General features: G+C 33.1%; 2 protein-coding genes across 3 annotated transcripts in view; both read left to right on the forward strand.

The window, feature by feature from the left end:
- The first annotated feature begins 475 nt into the window (after positions 1-475).
- Positions 476-3,788, forward strand: LOC128683438 (putative odorant receptor 92a). The gene is made up of 2 exons (XM_053769089.1): positions 476-1,659; positions 2,616-3,788. Exons 1-2 carry the CDS (start codon positions 658-660, stop codon positions 2,823-2,825), a joined length of 1,212 nt encoding a protein of 403 aa, XP_053625064.1. The 5' UTR covers positions 476-657; the 3' UTR covers positions 2,826-3,788.
- A 105-nt stretch (positions 3,789-3,893) lies between these two features.
- The window catches only part of stw (straw), a 60,718-nt gene continuing 49,385 nt past the window's right edge, over positions 3,894-15,226 (forward strand). The window contains exon 1 of one of the 2 annotated variants that reach the window (XM_053769087.2): positions 3,894-4,237. In XM_053769087.2, the coding sequence (XP_053625062.1) occupies positions 4,078-4,237 (160 nt within the window). In that variant the 5' untranslated portion in view covers positions 3,894-4,077. The remainder of the gene's footprint in view (positions 4,238-15,226) is intronic. The other variant, XM_053769088.1, reaches the window with a different exon arrangement.

A 15,226-nucleotide genomic window follows, 5' to 3' on the forward strand; every position in this document is an offset into this window, starting at 1 on the left:
AGCTATTAAAAAATACTTTCGAACATTCCTCAAAAGCTGTCAACTAAAAGTAGCCTGATAAAAACAGACTTTTAGTTCAGTTTTAATATTGTTTCGAAACTTTAAAAATAAATGTCGTAACGATAATGAACTATATACTATTATATTATCATTATACACATGGTAAATGCTTTATGAACATAATTAGCAGTATATGTATATGTCGTCTTTCGAAATTGAGAAAAAATCAAGCCCATATATTTTAACACTTGATACGACAAAAATAAAATATTTTTATTGCAACCTTTAAGTTCTAATAAATAGTACTATTTTTCAAATAGATAATACAGCTATTTAGTCTTAGATAAGTAAGTCGTTATTGTAATTAATGTTTAATAAAATCTTGCGATATTACTTCATTCTACACTTCTGTCTATTATTTAGATTTAGCTTGAAGTATTTTTAAGTCTTTCGCCTTATTCAATTCAGGCACCCATTCATTATAGGCGACGGCAGAGCGTTATATTATTGAACAGCATGATAGGAACTCATTTAGCAAGGCTGCGATTTATTCCATGATTACTCCTAATTTATGAATAAGGCTCACCAGCCGTCTCAACCAATCAACTTGATTGCTTTCAACGCTTGGAACCAATCCATCAATCAAACCAATCAATCATGGATACTACACGAAAGGTGGGCATAAAAATCGCCAACGAAAACAAGTTTAAAACTTTCAGTGAAACATACAAGTTATGTGCGTTTGCATTGGCCATAGCATACATTTATCCAAATAAGGCAACAGCAAGAAAAAGATTAAAAATGTTACTAATAACTATTGCATTGAATATTATAGAGCTGTACTGGTACATGTGTTACCTCATTGTGTGCATCATCAGAATGGATATCTACAATTTTACACGACAAATAACAATTGGCATTATAATTTCGCTGTATTTGTTCAAAGCGTTTTATGGTATTTTCGTGACCGAGAAATTTGAGCACATCCTTCAAGAGATCACTGACGATTTACTCCGGGGCAACGAACTGTCTATGGATTTACAAGAAATATATTTTATCTATATAAAACGTGCTAAGATAGCACAGGCTTGTTGGACGGTCATCCCGTTGCTTTTGGGCACACAGTTCACCATTTACTCAGCTGTGTGCATGATCTATGAATACATGACGACTGATCTCTGGAACCGTTATATGGTACATGAAATGGAATTGCAACACATACAGCATTTACAATATAGAACTCCATATTTTGAGACAATTTTTGCTTACAATTGTATCCAATCACTAATTCTGGCTCCAAATTATAGCGGTTTTGATGGATCATTCTGCATAGCTACAACTCATATGTGTTTGAAGTTAAAAATAGTAGGGTATTCAGTGCAAAAAGCATTTAAAGATATCAACGATAGGAAAGACCTTCGAAAGAAAATGAAAAGTCTGATCGAAGAACATCAAAAGGCATTATTGTTTCATAGAAAAATGCAAAATGTTTATGGTGAATGGTTGTTTATGGTATTTCTCCTGACGTCAATATTAATATCTTTTAACGTCTACCAAATATATTGCATCGGACGAATTGATCCCAAGTACACTATATTCACATTAAGCGCAGTTCTGCACATGTTCCTACCCTGCTACTACGCTAGCGATTTGATACAGGTAATTTATTTTATTTTATTTTTATTTATTAGACCTACATACAAAATATGTACTAAATATAAGAAACATTCGGCCATTTAAAAATTTGTGGCACTATTTTATAAGACTTGTTAATTGCAACATCATCACCATCCGTCGCGTCGCTTCTAAAATCTGCTGTAGACATATATTACCAGATTTAGAGCCGGTCTTCCAACACAGTTAGGTTTTGGAAGCAAGGGTGGGTGCGAAGCTGCTGTACATGCGGCACGTACTTTCCTAAAACGCGGCGAAGGTGAGGTATTGTTGACGGATGATGTCAAGAATGCGTTCAACTCAGTCGACAGAGGCGCACTGCTGACACAAGTAAAGACTTTTATACCTGCCACGTATGCTTATTTGTGCCAGTATTACAGTAAGCCAACTTGTTTGGTTTATGAAAACCAACGAATTGACTCAGCAGTTGGCTGTCAGCAGGGCGACCCCTCGGTCCGCCAATATAATGTTAATTTTTATTTAAATTAATTTAGTAAATTATTTTAGTTTTAATTTTTAATTTTAACTTTTAGTGTTACTAATAAATATGAGTCATGATTAAAAAATATGTAATAATTATTACAGTTTATTGCAACATAATAATGCTAGTACGAAAGTTTAATTTCAATCATTTTAAGTTTTGGGAAGTATATACTAATGATGTGAAGTACTTACCTATTAATAAACAAAGAATCTATCATTCTTGATTAAAATGTTATTTATGTCTTTAGTGATTGCATCCCAGGGTTTCTAGAATTGGTCTATTCCTTAATTTTCCTTGCATATCGTAAGAGGTGACTAAGGAACGAAAAGCCTTCACAGCTTGCAGGTAAAAATACCATTCTCAAAGTGGGTTGAGGCTCGTAGTTTACACGAATGTTTAATATTAATTAGTCAATTTTAGCAAGAATGAAAAAACGTTTTTATTATTTATATTCCAGGCAAATGACGAATTTCAGAGAGATATATACAACGCCCGCTGGGAGACCACCGGCGACCCTGTAGTGTCCAGATACCTCACGTTCATGATCGCCAGGTCCCAGCAGCGGCTCATCCTCACCGGCAAAGGAATAGTCACGTTTGACATGCAACTCTTCGTCACCATCTTACACACTTCATACTCTTTCTTTACTTTGATATCGACAAAGTAAAATTGTTGTATAAAAAGTTACATTATAGATATATTGACACTAGCTGCGCTCCGGGGCTTCACTTCCGCGGGAGTTCCGGGATAAAAAGTACCGTATGTGTTATTTCAGGTTATATTCTACTCGTGTACCAAATTTCAGAACAATCAGTCCAGTAGATTTTGCGTGAAACAGTAACAAACATACATATACACACATCCTCACAAACTTTCACATTAATAATAATATTTGTGTAAGTAAAGATAATGCACATTTATCCTTGTTATAGCGCTCGCTTGGCGACTCGCGCAGTAATTTCAGCTTCATTGTGTAGTGAGCAACATAGCATACAATTACGTCACTACTTTGTTCACTCCTTATAATTTCTGAAAGATAATAATTTATTTAGTTTAAAAAATAAGTAACTGGAAATTAAATGAAAATCCCTGACGATTCAATTTAAAGATTTTTATTTCACTTTATGCCTTATGGTGGTGTCAGTCAAATTGGCAGTACCACTTCAAAGTAGGTATTTGTAACAAATAGCTGTGACCCCTGACTCCGGTCTATAGGTCATTGAGCTTGTGGATTGCCGACCTGATGCAGTGAATGAGGTTATAAATGTATTAATATCGTATGATTTCATTTTGTTCCATATTTATTTTGTTTCATTCTCATCTCAACTCATTACGTTGATTAGGCAAAATAAGTATGCCTTAGGATTATGACCTACATTTCAATACTTAATAAGCGTTGGTAAATTATTGTTATTTTATATAACCACGTCTAACATAGGTATATATTAGAAATAAAAAACTACAGTGTAGAAAATTTCTCCAAATTCGACCACGCATAAGAGCCAGTGCGGTTCAGAAAAAAAACGCGATCACTTCACTGGAACGGGCGTGACGTAAGAAGCGGAGGCAGCAACGGTACGCTGCCAGCATGATAGCTATCGCACCGACTCAACGATAGCAAAAGTGTCTGCGCCTGCGCCGACCCTGGCGTTTCCCCCTCTTGTGGGGGGGCGCCACTTCCAACTCCCTTCACCTTTGCACGCCGCTGCACGACCAATGACCGAACGGCTAGAGCCGGCGAAAGGTTTTATATACAAGTAGAATTCGCACTGCCAAATTGCTATAAGTCAAAATATAGGGTAGTCGGGCGGTCCTCTCGTCCGTCGGATAACTTCGGGCGTGTATCGGAAACCGTTTTTATTTAGTGCGTGAACTTAGGTGGTAGATGTAAGTTCGGATACGCACACCGTGTGGAGCAAATGCGCCGTGCTCCAGTGCCTTTAATATTTTATTTTATTTTGAGGCAGAATTTAAGTGATAAAATGGGGTGCAGTGCGAGATACTGTATACTGGCTCTATCCTTGTGTCTAGTGGCTGAAAATGCGATTGGTGTGAGAGTGGTGTCCAAAAGGATTAAAGGTAAATTAACGGACTAATTAATTAATTACCTAGGTACTTTTAAGCAATAGTAAATTTACAAAGGTGCTGTTTCATATCTATATAAATAATAAGAACCGTTTAACTACTACGGATACTATTATATAACAGACATTAAAATATTTCAATTTATTTAATTATGCATTTAAAATATGCACAAAAATTTTCCATAACTTAATCCAACTTGTTTAGTTGTGAACGTACAATTTCATAATGTTTATTGATTTAATACCATTTTATTCATGTAAATTGTATTCATTTTTAATACAGCTACCAACAGAATATGTATTTGAATAATTTTCTTTGAAGGCATCATGTACAATGGCCAGTACTATTGCAATTTAAAAAAAGAATAGTTAATAAACGAGCGTGAAGATCGTGTGGTGCATAATCATTGATTATGTGATGTTATGACGTCGCCTCCACGTGATTGCGTTCTTTTCGTTCATTTCACTCACAACACTATTAGCTAATATCCTTGTTTCCGGCCACGCTGAATTTCCTTTTTTTTGAATGATACATTTTCGATTTATTTTAAAATGACAAAAGGTATTTTTTTACCATAAGTGGGTAACATACAAAACATTTTCCATCAAAAAAGCGAAAAATTTAACTTACGAAATAATAATAAGTATATTAATAATATATTATAACAAATCACACAGATTGAGCTAGCCCCAAAATAAGTTCGAGACTTGTGTTATGGGATACTAACTCAACGATACTATATTTTATAATAAATACATCCGAGATAAACATCCGAGACCCGGGCCAATCAGAAAAAGATCATTTACCATCATGACCTGATCGGGGATCGAACCCGGAACTTCTCGGTTCAGTCGCAAAAACTTTACCACTGCGCCACCGAGGTCGTAGAAATATTAAGAGTAGTACAATTTTTTAAACTTATACAATTTTGAAATAATTTAATTTAAACTAGGTATACTTAATGCGGATAATTAAATTTTCTAAAACAATAAGGGTCTAATTAAACTCTTATATGTTTGTCGTATATCACCTAGTAATAAGTAACCTGTATAATAATTTATAATCTGTATTTAATAAAGTAAAAGCAGCTAGCAATTACTTTTGAGGAAAATCATGAATCTAAGATAATGATGCTATAAGCTACAACATACAGGAATGCGTTGGAAACGGAATATGTACTCGTATGAAATGTATTAAATTATTATTATTCATTTTAATGTATTTTACATGAAGTTGTAAAATAATTATTGTCTAGCAATTTTTGTATCTACCAATGGTATCCGCTTAACATCTCAATTTCAAATTCCCCGTTTTAATTTTAAATGTTTTAAATACAAATGTTCTGATCTCGCGAAAGTTGATAACCTTGAGGAAGATATAATGTGTAACGCATATATAAAATATATGCACCAAAAAACATTTATATATTATTTATAAATTATTTTGTGTAAAATGGTGCTTAAATTCAGTTCAAATTAAAAGACCATTTAAAAGAGTTGGGATAACATCACTACACGAATACATTAAAATTGCAGATGACATCACTAACGTCGCAGATTCGTGGATTAGATTATCACAGGATAGATAAGGTTGGCGTAAAACAATATACTTAGGCCAATGCTCAGAGATCCTTTTCTGCTTCAGTGAACAGAAAAGGACTGAGAAAATGATGATGATAATCGAAGAATCTACCTTAATCTATTTATTATGTGTGAGTAACATTTATGTCGTTGAAATTTCCATCAAAACGTGTTATAATATTTAATTGTAAAAATATATTATGTTATAAAATATTCCAAAAAGAATATAATAATGCAGCAATAAAAAGATTAATGTACACAAAATTTAAAGTAATCATAATAATTTTAAATTAAGATAGTGACTAATTCAAATTACAATGCGTTGTTTTATCCGTTATATGCCCGAATTGTGAGAACTACTTTAATTTATGGGTTTACCTTGACATGCAACATTGTTTCATGTTCTTTATGCACATTCACATAAAAACAATATAAAATTATACTACGAACCGTTACTTTAGTCGAAATTATTTTATTCCGTTTTGGTTATATTGTAAATAAAAAAAAAACAATGACAGTTAATAGGGCATATTACGCAAAACTTAGCGCAGATGGCACTACTGGTACAACTAAGGTTCACAAACATTGCCAATGGAGGCAAAAAAGCGCCAATTTTCAATATTGTTGCAGATTTACGACCAAAAATACCTTCTACGCAATCGTAGTGCGAGTTTAAAGGAAGGATTTAGTGGATAATCCTGAAAATAATAACCCTATTTTAGGTTATGTTCTGCATTATTTGGTCAACTGTGGTCATAAACTGATATAAACTTGATTTTGACTGAAGATCTTACCTCCATGATGTCCATATCCATATTTTAATATGTCCATATTTTAATAAGTCTTCACGTGTGAAGTGTTCCGAGCTTGTTTTCGACTGTTTACTGGCTTGAAATTTTTACAGCGTGAGGCTTATCCCATAGTTTTCGAAGTTTTTTTTATCTTATGGAAAACGATTTTTCCCAATATTTCGGCACCCGAATATGCTACAGTGTTGTATATTTTCACAAACGAATGCTTACATAATGAAAGGATTAATAAAAGTACTCTAAAATAAACATTTTAGTAGACATAGCAAAAGGCGGCAAAGGTTTTGTGTACCTAACATACTCGTACAGTGCTATACTCTGGCGGGATAAATGTGCAGTAATACTCCCTATTGACTGTTTGATCTTTAAGAAGAAATTAGTTTTCTACTAAAGAAAAAATAATAATATTAGAGCAATTTATAACACAATTGAGCCTATAATATAACCCAATTATGTTTATTCAGTCATGTAGTGACATTAAAAAACTTCCTATTCCTGAAATAAATGGACATTAGATATAAAAAAAATACCAAAATTGGTAGGTACCAAATTTATTATTATATAAAAAAAAATTTACTGTCTGCTATTAGAAATAATATTAAAAAACTAAATAAATGATCACTAAATGCAGCAATTTCCAACAACGAATTGAAAATAAGATACGCCTTTTCTCTTGCAAAAACTTGGTCACGAAAATAAACCTTTACTAAACTTCGTCACGATCTATACTTGGTTTAAATATTGTAATCAAGGGCGAAAAGTCATTGTATTTCAATATCATCATGATTAATTCAATACAGCATTTTATTGCGACCATATTTTTAGTGTTAATGAACAATTGATCTGTCTGGTAGGTATGTCTGTACATAGAAGATATTAAAGAAAAATAATTATAGGGAGGCTTTTAGGACGAACAAGGGCTAAAACAATTTTTTAATATTTTGCTTTCTGTCTGTAAACATACAGAGTTGGTCTACTGGATACTACTGCATAGAATTTAAAGCGGTTTACACAGTTATATAGCGGATGGTCTCACTTAAAATCTGGTGTAATCTGGTATAGGTTTTATCGCGGTACACTGCTTAGAACTCGAAATACTGACAACAATAACAACACGAAACAAACGCAGGCGAAGCCGTGGGCTAGCTAGTTTCAAAATTTTTTTATAAAAATTTAAATTTTGACGCAAGCTTTTATAACGTCAGAGATATCTTATTTCATTCAACATGTGACAATATTTACAGTAAACCTTTGAAGAGTTTCCTAGTCAGGAGCTTATCCTAGCTGTACTATCAGGCTATGCATATTAAAATAATGCAATGTCATTCAAACTAAAAGTATGAACAATATTTCAGCACAATTAGTTGAAGATATCTGCTTCTAAATTAAGTTGCCAATATTGAGGTATAATAAGTTTTAGAAATTATATCGTTTCGTATATGTTATATTTACGTTGTGTATTATAATTTACTGAGCATTTATAATTTCATAAAAGCAATACGGATTTCTTTCGAAGTAAAAACTAGAAATACTGTTTAAATCATAAGTTTTAGTGCCAGTAGAATATGTGAGTATTGCAACTAAAATAATTTAGTAATAACTGGTCAAGTGCGAAATGTACACTTATAAGCTCTTATTAGTGTCTCACTTAAGTATAACGAAACAGAATAAAACCGATTTACTCGAATCAATTTCGACTCGTAAATAATTGGAACGCGAGGAAGCTCATGCTAATCGATGGCAGTATCCATGGATGTATTTTATTTCCCAATTTTTAGGGCTATGGCCTTCCTCATAACTATAACTACATAGTACAAAACCAAGTTGCTTCCCTCTGTCTGTCCCTATGTAAGCTTAGATCTTTAAAACTGCGCAACGGATTCCTTGCGGATTTTTTTGGGTATAGAGTGATACCAAAGGAAGGTTTAGGGGTATATTTACCCGAGTGAAGCCGGGGCGAGCCGCTAGTTAATAGATAAGAACCAGTCCTTTCCGAAGGGCAGAAGAGCTCAACATTTTAGGTCTGGTGCCAAATTGCGAAAAATGCTTTAATGGCAGACCTATCGCAGGCCTAGCGAATCACTACGCCACCGAGTTCCTCTGCAAGTAAGTACTAAAATCTAATCAATATTGCATGCAATGAAAACTATTTTCCCGTTTTCTGCCAACCTTACGTTTTTAAATCAGGCTGCATTATCGTTAGTAGCAATTAAGTGAACACAAGGTTGCGAGTGGAATGCTGCAATATCACCGATTTCTTAAGTTCCGTATTACTGAGACATCCTGTCTCGCTTCATTGAGGCTGTTTCAAGTGAATTAGGCTGCATTTAAAGTGGTCTTGTAGCCGTTATTGCCCGCATGCACTTAAGTAAGTCGTGATAATTTTAATTTGTTGGTTCCGTTGTAATTTAGAAGACTTTTTTGGTTCGGTTGTGTATCGTGCGTAACTCCCGATTTAGAACTTTAACTTTGAGAGGTAAAAGTCAACATTAGTAAACTCAAACAGAGCTAACGTGAAATGGGCGGCCGGTCATAAATCGTGAATCATCAATATTTCAAGGTTCACACTTTAACACGCTCATATGAGAAAGTTAATTACAGACTTTTATCGAAACGCGACCTAATTTGATAAATATTCTTGAAATCCAAATTTTATTACACACTTTTATTTTACTTGCAATGTAACATGTATATGTCTCTCAATACAAATTTGAAGCAGATAAGCCGATTAAGCTGAAATTTTGTACACACGTTTTGTTTGGAAAATTATTATATGTTTCTAATATAACTGAATACATTTCACAAGACAGTTACAATACATCTGCCTCACAACTGAAAAAAACGGAACCTCTATGACCGACCTCTGACGACGAAAACCATTTAACGCCAAAATGAATTTCGACAAATAAATATCATTTACATTCCGATGTCAGTCCAATTAGCTGCGAGTCTGATCGATGGGATTCGATATTTAATTTTACTAGTTACGTGTAGAGTCAACGACCGGATGTTGGCAATGGACAGCTGAGGTATGGTCCCACTGACGGCGGTTAATCAGTATTTTATTCTGTGGTATTTTGTAAAATGAAATACTAAACGTCAGCTACAAAAGTTAGTTAAAAAGTTTTCTGCTTTTTATTAGTTATGAGTTTGAAGTGGGATTATAATAAATACTAAATGAAATTTTCTTCACTTCTTACCCCATGTACAACCTCCATTAAACGTAGCCAAATTGATCATTTATTTGTAACCCATCGTATCTCTGAGTATCACTATTCATAAAAACAGGTATTGTATAACTTGTTTTTTTTTCTGCAGTACAATCTATTTCGTTATTCTATTATTCCCATAAATACATTAAAAATAATACAGTTTTCGTTTTACAATTCCTCATCTCCACTTACCATAAACCAACGATGCTAGATTTAATTTGTCTCCTTTGCCGCTGACAATAACACCAATCCCTGTCCAGAGAAATGGCAAGCGAGAGTCTGCAACCGGTCTTCCATGAGGTAATTTTCAATTCACGTTTGCCTCTTAGTGGAAATTCAGTGAATAGGAAAATTATGTTGTCAGTGTCATACAATCTATTTTTTTTAATGACGTAGGTATATTTTTGAATAACAACAGAGATCCACTTCTTAATTTAGATTATAAATAAATGTTAAGATTGTAAACTGTTTTGTATGCAATTAAATTAATCATGTTTAACGTTACCAAGCTGGCAAATAGATATGCTGCCCAGCAGATAGAAAGTCACCGCAGCCTAAGGACGCCTTTCCAATGTAGTGCAATGTGTACTTTTTTATTGCTAAAATGATCGATGAAAGTCAAATATTAGGCACTTCTTGGAACCATTTATCGTTAATTACAACTTTTCGTTAATTAAAATAATATACGTATCATGTTTTTGTTATATTTTACTAGCTCACCCTGTGTTTCAAATTTCATAACTATCCGTCCAGTAGATTATGGGTGAAAGAATAACAAACATATACACATACATCCTCACAAACTTTCGCATTTATAATACTTATTATTGGTGGTATTTATATTTGCTGTACAGTAATACGTAGTATAGATTAGATATAGATTGTTCTACTGCGCCAATTATTTAATGTTTGTTACAATCATTATATTTACTTGAGTCTGCGTTGGAACTACATAAGTCACTGTGGTAAATCTTAGTTTGCACATGATGTTATTATCTACTATTTGAATTGATGTTAGGTTTTCTTCATCTATTTCAAAGGCAGCTCATCTATATCTATGAACTATACTATATTCAAATCCTGAAAATATATTGAATAGAAAATAAAACTATTTAAATCATCATCATCATATATAATATGTGTTACATTAAACGAATTAGAGAGTGATTTAAAATTCTGTTCAGTTTGTAAATAATGTTACAAAATAAAGATAATTCAGAAGGCTTCCTCCACGACTAGAATAACAACAATAAACAATTTCTGAGGATATTAGCGGCAAATATTTAAATGTATTGCGATATGTACAGTTCATGCATTGTTCTGGGCAGAACCTAAAAATAGTTCATATTTGAATTTAAAAACACGTGCACATGAAGGCTAACTTTTTTAAAACATTTTGAAATATTGACAAACAGGCAATTAATATATAAGTCTGTGCTTGACAACAAAATATATCGCTGTTTCTTTTTATTCAGCCATCAACGTTTAAACTACAACTTCAACTTCAACCATTGTGCACCCAATAAGGAGAGTAGTGAAATTTATATATATCTTTTATATGGAATCACGTGTGATAGTATAAGGGAGAAAGCCTCGTAAACCCAGGTTTTTTGGAGATCGACAGACAGCTTCTGGTCATTATTATCTTCTGGAACTGAGAGTCCGAAATTATAGTCATATTTTCAAGTTTCCATTCTGCAATCTCGTCATTTTATGCTAATGTTATCGCATTAGATGCGTTCACTGCATAATGCATGTTGTCATTACACATTTTGCGCGTTTCTGGCAATCGGCAATTGAAATTCATTACATATTTGCTTGAATTAGATATGCGTGACATTTTATGTTTTGCTTTCCGGTCTCCGTAACTTACAACTATTCTTAATGATAATGTAAGCTCTTATATCGCGCTATGGTTTTATTTTACAGTCACGATAAAAACGTGTCACGACTCAAAAAAAATAATGTGCGTATTATATAATGACTTTATATTTCTAATGTAGTTTGTAAAGAATATTAGTAATTTTAAGGTGAGTTACACTTGTAAACATTGACGCTAATATTACGTCTATAAATTATAAGTCAACGTCAAAGTTGACTAGTGCAACTCTTTCTTAATTATTAAAATTCCAATATGCATTTTCTTCTTTCACAAAGACAGGTGAGTAAAATGTGTGAACACACAACACAAATTACCCTGGAATATCTTAAATTAATATAACACATACAGTTACGTTGTGTTGCATTGATTTCACATTTTACGACAATATGTCGACATCAAAATAACAATACATTTTCTCACTTTTTTTTAATATATTAGGACGAATCACACAGATTGAGCTAGCCCCAAAGTAAGTTCGAGACTTGTGTCACTCAACGATACTATATTTTATAACAAATATTAATATAGATAAACATCCATGACCCATGAAAAAATCATTTTCCATCATGACCCGACCGGGAATCGAACCCGGGACCTCTCGGTTCAGTGGCAAGAACTTTACCACTACGCCACCGAGGTCGACATAATATTAGATAGCACTAACTATAAGCGTCAATGAAACAGATTATAGCCACATAATAACGTAGGAAACAACACACAATACGTCGATCATTGTATCACTTGGTATTATATAATGCAATGGTGGATAAAATGTTAGGGTTACAGTAACAGATGCTTTTGAACATTAGAATTATGAGACTATTACAGTAACCTGCATAAATTGTTTACGACTTGTCCGGTTGTATGCTGTAATTTACCCCCAAAAGATTATTTTGTTAAATCGTCAATTTATCATAATACTAGATTTGATGTTATCTATGTATGTATGCAATATATTTATGTTTATTGTTTATTTTATTTGATCTTATTTAGATGTATGTAAATATAATGTTATAAAATACGTTATCATTATGCTTTATGCGAATTTACTTTTAATATTAACACAAAGGGTGGGTTGCACCGTCAACTTTGACGTTAAATTTAACGTGCGTAGAAAAACGCAGTAAAACAAAGTATATAATTGTAGGAACTAAGTTGAAACAATAAAAATCGAAACTAAATACACTATACCAGTTCCGCAGTATTCGGGGTACAATATGTAGATATAGCAGCGCTGAACACAAATAATGTTCTTCTTCTTAATTACAAGCTTTTATTTAGTTCCATCATGAATCCACCTGTCCCGTTGTCAGTAATCAAATCTTACAAGTTAGATTTATCCTACTTCCAGTTGAGCTACGGAGTTGAAATTTCCCAGGTCGCTTCAGTTTCCATCAAAATGCATTATTATGATAAACATGACCTGATGGTGCAGACCCGATCGACTCCAAACGAGGGAACTCCTCAACCGTGTATAGCATGGGTTTTTTGTCAGGCATTAAATGCCATAAGATCTCTCTGACGACATTAAAAGCTTGTGGATAAAGTGTCATTTTTGTAAAATTGTTAATGGTATCTTGAATTTAAAGAATAAAACTAAGCCGATCAATATCGAGCCATTAGTTCTCAATTTCCTGTCGGAACGGAAACGTAATGGCAGGTCTGCTTTAATGATACATATAAACTTATATGTAAAATGTACTATATCAAAGTACTATTGTGATCAGGTTCGTTTCAATTGCTAGTTATAGACATATCACACAGAACACCAACGTTAAAGTCTACTTTGAAATGAGATTGAAAATGTTTTACTATCATTTTATCGTTGTTCATGTTTATAAAATAGTCGTATTTTAAACAGAAAGGCTTTGCAATAGTTTGTTTTTCAAGAACATAACAATTCCACACATTTTTTGTACCCAAATATCTTTTTAAATTGTACATATTAAGTTTTCATAATTATAACATTCGTCAATCCAATACATTAATGTAATAAAAAAAATCACACAGTTATATTACTGCTTATTGTTTATAAAATCATTATTTCTTGTTTTTCTAAAAGCTTTCTCATACTTATTAAATGAATACGTACATTTATGTTATAAACATGGAATTAGTCGGTACTCTAATTCCACGGTTTTAAAAGTGAATGAAGTTAATGATTGGGAATAGAAACTTGTGGAAGGATATGACATTATCCGTTGACATTTAAAAATGGTAAGAAGTCAAGAAGAAGATATATTTACTTAGTAGTTTGCATATTGGACAATGTTTTTAACCCCCGATGCAAAAAGAGTGGCGTTATAAGTTTGACTGCTAAGTGTGTCTGTCTGTCTGTGTACGTGGCACCGTAGCCCATCAACGGGTGAACAGATGCGGCTTTTTTTATTTGATAGATAATTTTTATGCGGTGGTTCTTAAATCTGTCTGATCAAAATCGGTTCAGCCATTCAAAACTTGTAGCGAAATGAATAATTTTTTTTTTTTAAATTTGTCTAACAAATAAACTTGTTATTTATCTGCAACTTATTTTATTAGCGAAATTAATGGTTTTTTCTCGTTTCGTACGACTTGAGAAGTCCACACGTTCAGCCCTACTCTGCACCACTTTAAAAAAATGTACGCAACGCAAATTGTATTCATTTGCGTTGCTTGTCAGGAAATAATTTTATCATACTTACTAGTGATAATATTAATTAAAATGCTAAAATTTCTAAAGACGTATGTATGTATTTATCTGTATCAATAACTCCAATTTTTGTCTCTTGTTTTATGTTGAAACTAGCTTTTGCTTTCGGCTTCGCTCGCGTAATTTTGGCATAGGAACAGTTATTTTTTCGACACGAAAGGTACCCTATGTCCTTCTCTATACTTCAAACTATATGTATGCAAAATTTCTAGAAGATTGGTTGAGTAGATAGAGCGTGAAGAGGTAACAAACAAACTGACTTTTGCATTTATGATATTAGTTAGGATTTTTAGCTTTGTACACATCAATCTATACCCACTTCTGTAGCAGCTTGTCATTCACCATACCACAGCTGACAGACAACATAGAGACGTCAACAAACAACAATTATATTATAAGCTGCGATGTATCGATTACGAACATCGATTCTATCACCATTCGGTAGCAATTTCGAAAACCGGTATCGATATGTATGATAATGTGTCTAGTAACACATGAGTCAGATGTTGATTTATATTGTCTGTGGTGGAAAGAGAATACTGTGAGAATAGAAATCACACATTCAAAATGTTTTACAAATTAATCAGCATTTTAATTATAAGTATTCTTCTTCATAGTCGTGTATTCATCTTTCTTAGCACTATTAATGGAGTGGTTTGCCGTTGCCTTCTCCATTTCACACACAAGTTGATAATCAACCTGAGTGCAGGTTTCCTCGCGATGATTTCCTTCACCGAAAGCAGGTGGTGGTTGATGAAAACTACTAGACATGAATGAGATTGGTATACAAATTCATGTGGCACAAGTAGGA

This window comes from Plodia interpunctella, chromosome 3, assembly GCF_027563975.2.
Source record: "Plodia interpunctella isolate USDA-ARS_2022_Savannah chromosome 3, ilPloInte3.2, whole genome shotgun sequence".
Lineage (NCBI taxonomy): Eukaryota > Metazoa > Arthropoda > Insecta > Lepidoptera > Pyralidae > Plodia > Plodia interpunctella.

What these genes read in the sequence shown, in the direction of transcription:
- LOC128683438 (XM_053769089.1), top strand. Translation starts at nt 658, where the DNA reads ATGGATACTACACGAAAGGTGGGCATAAAAATCGCCAACGAAAACAAG. An exon ending in ACGCTAGCGATTTGATACAG is followed by an intron (nt 1,660 to 2,615) that starts GTAATTTATTTT and finishes TTTATATTCCAG; the next exon opens with GCAAATGACGAATTTCAGAG.